The sequence below is a fragment of the Botryllus schlosseri genome, chromosome 14 (genome assembly GCF_051294905.1).
Source record: "Botryllus schlosseri isolate E-star chromosome 14, Bs_hap1, whole genome shotgun sequence".
NCBI lineage: Eukaryota > Metazoa > Chordata > Ascidiacea > Stolidobranchia > Styelidae > Botryllus > Botryllus schlosseri.
The window spans coordinates 5,626,675-5,636,326 of NC_137249.1; the positions used below are offsets into that span (position 1 = coordinate 5,626,675).

Sequence of the window (9,652 nt, forward strand, 5' to 3'; positions counted from 1 at the left end):
CCCACCTCGCCCACCCCCAAAGCCACCACTGCATATGCCTTTGTGTTGACTTGAGAGCTGATATTATCAATTCATTTTTGGCTGGCACACAATAACTCACAGGAAGGACACGACGGGAGGAATGTGGAAACTTCCAATTATATCGTCAACGCATCGGAATGCGCCACTGACGATGCGATTTAGTTAGATTCATGCGGTGAGCGTATTCACTGTACATGATAAGTGTTAACTGTTCACTCTATTAAGGCCTCCCTGGTGCGAGTGATTTATAATTATCTACGTTCCGTGCAAGGCGATTCGTTTCGTTTGGTACATTGGCCCTAAAAATCAGTAGAACCCCGTGTCATTATCATTCGAGCGTGTCAGATGACGCATTAATCTTGGCTTAGCGGCACAGCTACCCGACACGAAATGCGCTAGCGCCGCGACTGGAACTTGCATCATCCATCCTCACGCCAGCTCGTCGACTGCAGTAACCCTATTTCACACGGAAAACCCAAATGAAAATATGCGAGCGTTGATCATGATTCCACGTATAACCGGTAGACGTATTGGTGCCCAAGACTGCAGCCTGCAACGCCAACGCTACGATACGGGGTAGCGCCGTGAATTGAGCACGCTGCCGTCAACCCGCACCGGCTTTGTTTGACAACTGTGCGCGAACTCACCGCGACGTGATGACTTCGATATTTCAGTGTTGATCATCTGCCTACGTAACCTCCACACAAGGAAAGGTGCCGCGACTCCAACCTCGTCAAAGGAATTAGCGACCATTTTTCATCAAAAGTCTCTGACCTAGGCTACATGCTGGTCGATATACAGCGTCTATGTGACGTGGTTGAAATATACATCTGCGCTACAGTCCCGAGCTGCAAAAACACTAGAGTAGCATGTAGTAGCCAATTAGCTTGTTTATTGTCAACGTGGAGAAAAGGTGGTCACGACAATAATACAAAATGTGCGCAAAAATTAGAAGCATTTTCTGTGGACGATGGAAGGTCCCGCTTCGTCATATTCTTGTTTAGAGATCCACATCTGCTGGAAGGTCGACAGAGAAGCTAAAATGGAGCCTCCGATCCAGACGGAGTATTTCCTTTCCGGCGGCGCAATGATCTTTATCTTCATCGTGCTGGGAGCCAACGCCGTGATTTCTTTCTGCATACGGTCCGCGATACCGGGATACATCGTGGTGCCTCCGGACAAGACGTTGTTGGCGTAGAGATCCTTTCGGATGTCGATGTCGCATTTCATGATGGAATTATAGGTAGTCTCGTGAATGCCAGCAGACTCCATACCTTTGTGAAAAGGGAAAAGGGGAATTTAAAGAGCTGGTGGTCAAATATGAAGGATTTCGGAAGCGATGTGACTATGCTACAACAAAGAAATTACGATCACAAATATGCCCCATGGATGACTTTACATCTACCTGTCGTTATCAAATTGACAAATTGTTTCTAATACTACTTCCCTTTAACTTTCAAAGTCAAAACGGAATCGGCTCGTACACATTTTGTACTATAGTTCTATTCGTGCAACCACCTGGCCAGAAAACAATTATTTTTGATAACTCGCTGGCACGAACGACAGTAGTTTGTTACGTCATATTTTGATGCCTGTGACGTCATATTTAGCGACTGTTGATTTACGTTGTTCTTTTGAATTCTCTTCTACTTGCTGCCGATTACCCTGACGAGTGTCAGCCGAAAATATTTCGGTTTATTTCAATATGAATACAGCCTAGCCTACTATTGAATTGTATAATAAAGTTCTGTACCTTCAAAATTACTTTAAACGTAGTTTTCAAGCCGACCAAGCAGGTATTACTAAAGAATGTTTTTCAACCCAGTCTATATCGCGATTCGAAAATTTTCGAGCAGATTTTTTCCTAAGCCATCACAGTCCGAATATAGGGTCATTTAGAATTTAACATACCCCGCTGTAATTACTGCTAACACTCACCGATGAATGAAGGCTGGAACAGAGTTTCAGGGCATCGGAATCTCTCGTTACCGATTGTGATGACCTGCCCGTCGGGAAGCTCATAGCTCTTCTCCAACGAAGTGGAGGAAGCGGCCGTGGCCATTTCCTGTTCGAAGTCGAGAGCGACGTAGCAAAGCTTCTCTTTGATGTCTCGCACGATTTCCCTTTCGGCGGTGGTGACGAAAGAATACCCGCGTTCAGTGAGGATTTTCATCAAGTAATCCGTGAGGTCGCGGCCCGCCAAATCCAAACGCGCGATGGCGTGGGGTAGCGCGTAACCCTCGTAGATTGGGACGTTGTGCGATACACCGTCGCCAGCGTCCATCACGATACCTGTAAAATGAAGTGAACAATGAACATGCATGGTCCGAATTGATAGTTCGATGTTTATACACTCCACCCAGTATGGACGAATCGCGGATTCAGGTCTATGTAATGCGATGATAAGAATTGTTGAGTGCATTCCAAGAAGGCCATACTACATTACCGAATTTAGATTACATTTGTCACTCGAATATAGATTATCAGAACCAAGGCCGCAATTATGTAAGAAAGCTTTAAGCAATCTTGTTCTCACATATCTGCATTGAACGTGCTGATATCAGCTTACGGCCAAGACTCAGTAAATAAAAATTGTGTACTTGCCGATTTTCACCCTGGCGTAGGCCTATGCACCACACGCCATGGTGAAATATGATAAATACACCTATTGTCCAGTCCACTCATGAATTTAAAGTGCATAGTTACGAAGTCACATCAAGGCCGTAACAAAACTACCTCCACATTTACAACTAGGATCTTCTTATTAGGCTACTAAAGTAACTATCGTTACTGATTTGGCACTAAACACTGTACTCATATTCACCAGTAGTTCTTCCCGATGCGTACAGAGACAGTACCGCTTGAATGGCCACATACATGGCGGGAACGTTGAATGTCTCGAACATGATTTGAGTCATCTTCTCCCTGTTCGCTTTCGGATTGAGAGGGGCTTCCGTAAGAAGGGTCGGGTGCTCTTCCGGTGCAACTCTGAGCTCGTTGTACATGGTGTGATGCCAGATCTTTTCCATATCATCCCAGTTCGTGATGATACCGTGCTCGATCGGATATTTGAGCGTCAGAATACCCCGTTTGCTTTGAGCCTCATCGCCGACGTAACTATCTTTCTGCCCCATTCCTACCATGACACCTTGATGTCTCGGCCTTCCTACTATGGATGGAAATACAGCTCTCGGAGCATCGTCTCCGGCAAAACCGGATTTTACTAAACCCGATCCGTTATCGCAGACAATGGCGGTTTGATCTTCTTCTTCGTCGGACATGACTGGTTGTTTTGAACTGCGATGTAATACTGATCTCTTACCCGTGTGCAGATTAACAGACAACTTGGTCTCCTATATTGAAATGTTACTTTATATAAAATATAGGTGTGAAAACAGCTGCCTAATCATACTAGCATTGCAGCTTGTGTTGGTGCTAAACACTTCTCAACTGATTAGTCTCTAAGGCCCTGTTCGGGCCTTATTTGGTCAATTGCATGTGATCTAAACATTTTACGGTGCGAGGGTAGTGCGATCCACGCAGCAATCGATGGAACGATGCGTACGCTTGAGCTAAATGATCAAAATACCTATAATTCCATTCACAGTTCATTGACAGCACTGTGTAATTCGCATGCATTTCATTTTCATTGGTATGCGATGGCAATGATTTTTGCGCGATCGAATCCATAATTGACATGGTTGTAAGATTGTAAGGAATATTGAAACTGGCTATTTTTGCTATAACTGGCTATTTCTAGTATTACTTAACAATGCAAAATCGATATATGGACCCCATCGACTTTGCACATGCGCTGAAGAATTGCAAACTTTATAATTATACAGACTCCTCTCGAAAAAAATCATTGTACGCAGAAGCTGCAGTCGAGAGTATACCTGAAAATGTGTGCATTTCAGATCGATGTAACCTTGACGGGGACAGAAATTTCGATATAAGGCGTTTCGGGGTCAGGCCATCTCAAGGCCACCGATTCCGGCACCAAGATTTTTAAGCGCCGCTATTCCTTCGATGGGGTATTTCGACATAGTCGGTTTCAACAATCTGCGTATACCGAATTTTACGCATAGAATTACTTTTGTGGTTCTGTGCCCAACCCGCTGATCCCATATTGTTGATGGATACACGAAGTGGAGATCTTATATTTGTAGCCTACATTTTCTGACGTTGTCCTAAGCGCCATTATTCAAACCGCCTGTTAAAAGAAAGAGTGTTTTATGACACACATTTTCAAAACCATACCTCACATCCAATACATAACGTGAACGATTGTATTTTCGTATTTTATGGTATAGGCTCGTGTATATGTACATATGCTGATATTTTGAATTTGGACTGACGCCGATTTTACGATCAGAATCGCTTCTTGACAAGAAATAAAGATGCTCAACAATTATTCTTCCATCCAAATGTTGTCCGCTTGGTCGGTATGCGGCTTCCTCAGCGTTTTCGGAATTGTTTCAAGTTCCACGATGATCGCAGTCTTGATGAGAATGAAATGGACCTTCTTTACTGTCATACTTGCAGGGCTTTGCGTTTCCGACCTTATTTCGGCTTTGAACAGCCCGCTTTTCCTATATCGACAGTTCTACAAACACGATTTGGGATTGCCGGGAGTGTTTTGTTTCCTTCCATTTAGTGTGGACCTGGCTACATCAGCGATCACGGTACATCATGTCTTGCTACTGACTGTAATTCGATTACGTCTTATCGCGAGGGTTGGAAATCACGACGAAGTGACGCCGAAGATTTGTCGACGTTTCGGAGTTGCTTCGTATGTTTTTTCGATTTCAATATACTCATTTCTTTGCTTTGTTATTACTAATGTCGAAGAAGTAGATGGTCGTATTTCATGTTCATCTAATACTGAACTGAGTAAGGAGTGGGAGATCATTTTACCTCTTTTGTTATTAATGATTACTGTAATTCCTACAATTCTGACTATCGTTTTTTGCGTTGTAATAATCGCTTGTTTTCTCTGCCGCAAACTATCCGGTAATACTTCACTATCTGTTTCGTCTACTGCAAGAGACAGAGAGAGACAGGCTCTGATCCAATTAACTGTAATTGTAGTATCATTCTTGATTGGGTACTCGGCTGATTACACTGGGAAAATGATCATGCTGACCAACAAATTTCAAATGACTCAGAGCGTCAAGATGGGAGTGGTGCTGGGCGGTCACGTGACGCTCCGTCTCACCGAATGTATCAATCCCTTTACCTACTACATCGCTTCTGATAATATTAAAAAAGAAACCAAATCACTCCTCAAATATCTGCACGGGAGAATAGTCTGGAGGTCTCATCCAAACCATGTAGATCAGTCTCAATCCAATACTTCAACTCCCGTATGCAGGACCGCAACTACGGCAACCCAAACCCAGCAATTGGAGGAGGCGCACGCTCGAAGGGTACCCGAAATTAATTCGTAATTACCATAGAGTAGATTTTTTTTTTGGGGGGGGGGGGGGATATATTCAACTCGAAATTTTTCATCACTCGATTTAGTGTCGTTGGATTCTTTCGGTTTCAAATGGGTAAAAAATGAAAAAATGCGCATAATTTGCACGAGTCCATGTACTCCGAATTATGAGAGAATGAATTATAAGTCTGCGTTCGCCGTTACCTATTCCGGCTCATTCGTGAATACTGTAATATCAGACCAATAGTTCGCTTTGAATCATATGTATAAAGGATAATGATGAAATGAGACATCGAAAAAGGGTGTGTGGGGAGGAAGCCGCCCCCAGAAATTGGGTCAAACACCATGTGTGGGCGCAAGGCCAGTGCATAAAGTATAAGGCCTAATAGTGACACGAAGTTTAATATTGTACAAAGGTGGTCAGCAATAGAGTACTCCTGCTTTTCCGAAGTACTCGACTACGTTTTGTCGAGTAGCACCACTTACTTAGCTGGATAGGATTTTGGGCTTCTATTTAACGCCTTTAGAGCGCGAATTACTAATTACTTCTTACATTTTGTCAAGTAGAAATTTGTGTTTGGATAGATTCGGACCCTGGCTCTGATTAAAATCTTCATCCCAATCAGGCGTTGTAGTGCTTGTATCACAAGAGAAATTAATAAAAGTACACATAGTATGTTCTAATACAGGGGTGGGCAACTTCTCTAGTCGGCGGGCCGGATACAGGAAAATTAAGTAGTTGGCGGGCCGGATTGCTGAATCGATACATTATTCGCCCATTTATCCACATATACAAGGAATATATCGTAATTATTGAATGTATTTTAACGACAGTAATGTCACTTCAAAGCCTTTTCTTGCCGATAGTGACGAAGACAATGTGGATTTGAGAATAGCATTGTCATACAGGCGCCGCCTAGGGCTGTTCAAAAATAACTTTTTTTCCCGGATTCCAGCCATTCACTTAATAAAGTGTCAGGTTACCCTAACAAACGCCGCACACCAAATTTGGTTTACTTCTAATAAGTATAGGACTCCGCAGATCCAATTAAAAATTTTAATTTATTAGGGAAGATTAAAAAAAAATTTCAAATCTTTCTGCCAACCCCATGAAATTGTTGAGCTGTCTTTAATGACGATGCAAAACAAATTTGACTCAATTCCGACCAGTAGAAGCGGAGTTATGTGAGTTTTTCGTTGATAATTTTCGGATTATCCACCGAACCGGGGATTAAATTGAAAATTTTAATTGGATCCGCATACACATATATAATAACATACAGTTAACTAACATTTTACGTAGTAAGCAAGTAGTGGGGAATCTCGGCAGACTGGGTCCACGGGACGGACAAAATCCCTTCGCGGGCCGTATGTTGCCAGCCCCTGTTCTAATAGCTTGTTCAAACGACTTATTTGAGTAACTTTTCGCATTCTACTTGCAGTAGTTATGTCATGTCTTCCGAATTGCTATTTATATTTGAATTTGAGTGGAAATCTTGGGCATTACCTCTACATCTACTTGAATGCCACCAAGGATTGCTGTGACTATCTCTGTCATACACAAGTTTCATCTTACCGAAAGACCATCTCAGCATTTCATGATTTCCTTCTCGCTGTCTGTCTGTAGATGATTCCTTCATGATGAAAGTTTATTCATTTTATTCAATTACCGGTATTGGATTTCAACTTCGTTTCTTCCTATATTTTTTAATGGTGCAATGCAGCAATAATAATGAGGAATTTGTTCGTCTAGTAATACGCGCATCGGTTCAGAGCTTGTCGAGATAGCACCGAAAGATTGCGACCTCAGGAAACGCTATACGATTGAGACATTGGCGAACGGTGGTTCCCAACCGCTGGGTTATTCCTCACTTGTGGGAAATTAAGGGGTTTCTGGTGTATAATAAACGCACATGAATGCAGTGTTTGTACTGTACTGTTCGGTTTATTGGCAATTTTTATCAGTTCAATGCACCACAAAATTGCGATACAATGAAAAGTTACGTAGGGTTACCATACGTCCTCTTTTAAGAGGATTTTTCCTCTTTTTTGACTTTGACTTGAAAGTGCCCTCGGAGGACGCCCTTTTGTCCTCTTTGAGATTTTGTCCTCTAATTTGAAAATTTAGGTCATATTTAGAGCAAAATGCGAGTGATATGCCGTAAATTAGCTGGGCAAAAAGTTGACCTTTTTTTTTAGTTAACCACACAGCAATGTGGAGGAAGAAACGGTATTTTGGGCTCGTGAAAGTTGACCTTTATTGTAGTCAACCGATCACAAAGTGGGAAAAATTAACCGATTTTTGAGAATTCTTCTCCGGCTTTGCAAGTCTCAAATTTCTGAAAAAGTGTCCTCTTTTTAGATTTCCAAAATATGGTAACCCTAAAGTTAGGAAGGTGTCGAAACGACTTGGAGTAGTCTTTAGAATCAGACAACCACCGTGGCCTAGGCAATGTAAAGAGGAGGCATGCACAGTGCACACTGAATGAATAGTAAAGGAAGATAGGATCGAAAAAAGCGGGCGACAAAAAAAATGGGGGGGGGGGCATGTCACGTAAGGCGAGATCGATAGGTAAGGTCGTGGTCCGATAATATTGAGGACGGACTAGTATTGCGTTATTATACGTCATTTAAAAACGCCAATGATATCTCAATTATTTCTTGGCTCATTTGCAATTCAGCAGTTAGTGTTATCTTTGCCCCAAACTACCGCTGACGTCATATTTGGTGTTGCGATTGTTGATATATAATATTCTTTCTAAATCTCTACTAGTTGCTGACGATTACCCCTGATGAGTGTCAGTCGAAAATATTCGGGTTATTTCAATGTGAATATATTATTCAATTTTATATTGAAGTTCTATACATCCAAGAAGCTCTTGCGTTACACACTACTGTACCGATAAGAATTTTGTTGTTTTTCAGTGATCAATCGTGAGATTTGAGGCTTAGTCTCGAAAACAACAATTCTGTCATTTTAGCATGCAGGCAGTGTTTTTTGCTTTAATATCCACCAGAATAGAAATCACACGCTTGCATAAATAATTGGTTATGAATGATATGAAAACTTGAGCGGTAACTTTTGTAATAAGAGCTTACTTTTCCATTAGCTTACTTTTCCATTAGAAGTTTGTTTTTGCATGTCGATTTCATCCAAATGCTGTTTATATCTGCTATCTGCTGCTGTAGTTTCATAAGTAAATAGATGACATATCCATGTTGGATATTCAGTTTGTTTGCGAAAGCGGTTTTGAAATTAATTTTTCAGCTGCTGCACAAACTTGGTACCAACTTCACAGACCTGGGCTGCAGAAAAAATCGGTGCGTGCCCGTTTTGAATTATTGGTATGGAGAGGTGTACAGAAAAGACTAATTCAAACCACTTACCATCAGCCTGATATCTTTTTCTAAATACTGGTCTTGATGGCTTTGCGTTATATCTGATATTGCCAATTAAAAGATATTGAAATTGTGTGGTACTGGAGTCTTCAAATTGTTTTCAATCATGTCACAACCACACGCCTGCCAAACATAAATCAGTGAAGTTTACTTTAATATAACGTTTTAGGATAGTAACATCAATAGTACCAAACTTGCTGGTAAAAATAATTGGACTGTCACAACCTGACTTGGGTTCTAAGTAAAAGGATCATTGCGTGCAGTCCCATATCTTGGGAAATTCGACTTCTATCACAATGATAAACGCGGCATCAAACAAATACAATGCAATACATTTATTAAAAATTAGTTTTCATCAACAATTTTTATTCATTTAGAGAACTTTAATTAGAATATTTTTAATTAAAACGCAACACAGTAATAAACAATTGGCTGTAGATTTGCTACTAGTATTTACTCAGAAATTCTAAATCATCAAACACAATCTAGTTTAAATTTATCAATGTGCTGCTAAGATTGAATGTAACATTGATACAGAAAGCCCTGGGCCGAATCCAATTGAAGTTACAAGCAGTGCATGTACTTAAAGTACAACATTGTGCGAGGTGAGGTTGCTAGTAGTCATCATATCTATTATTGACACATCAGGATAGACCTGCACCTAACAATGAACTCACCACAAACAATTCAATCTGTACAGAACTAGATAACATACCTTGCATACAAAGAATGACAAACAGTAATATGGTGATGATTTGACTGCCAAATGGATTAGGTGCAAAACATCAGTAA

General features: G+C 41.2%; 1 protein-coding gene across 1 annotated transcript; it reads right to left on the reverse strand.

The window, feature by feature from the left end:
* Positions 1-901: 901 nt before the first annotated feature.
* Positions 902-3,387, reverse strand: LOC145455836 (actin, muscle-like). The gene is made up of 3 exons (XM_080333852.1): positions 2,846-3,387; positions 1,960-2,313; positions 902-1,295 (listed from the first exon to the last, which is right to left on the reverse strand). The coding sequence occupies exons 1-3, from the start codon at positions 3,300-3,302 to the stop codon at positions 970-972; spliced, it is 1,137 nt and encodes a 378-aa protein (XP_080189978.1). The 5' UTR covers positions 3,303-3,387; the 3' UTR covers positions 902-969.
* Between the last annotated feature and the right edge of the window lie 6,265 nt (positions 3,388-9,652).

Excerpts from the sequence above, each read along its gene's own strand:
- LOC145455836 (XM_080333852.1), bottom strand. The coding sequence starts at position 3,302 with ATGTCCGACGAAGAAGAAGATCAAACCGCCATTGTCTGCGATAACGGA. Across the intron at positions 2,314-2,845 it reads CGCATCGGGAAGAACTACTG|GTATCGTGATGGACGCTGGC; the intron begins GTGAATATGAGT and ends TTCATTTTACAG. Across the intron at positions 1,296-1,959 it reads GTTCCAGCCTTCATTCATCG|GTATGGAGTCTGCTGGCATT; the intron begins GTGAGTGTTAGC and ends CTTTTCACAAAG.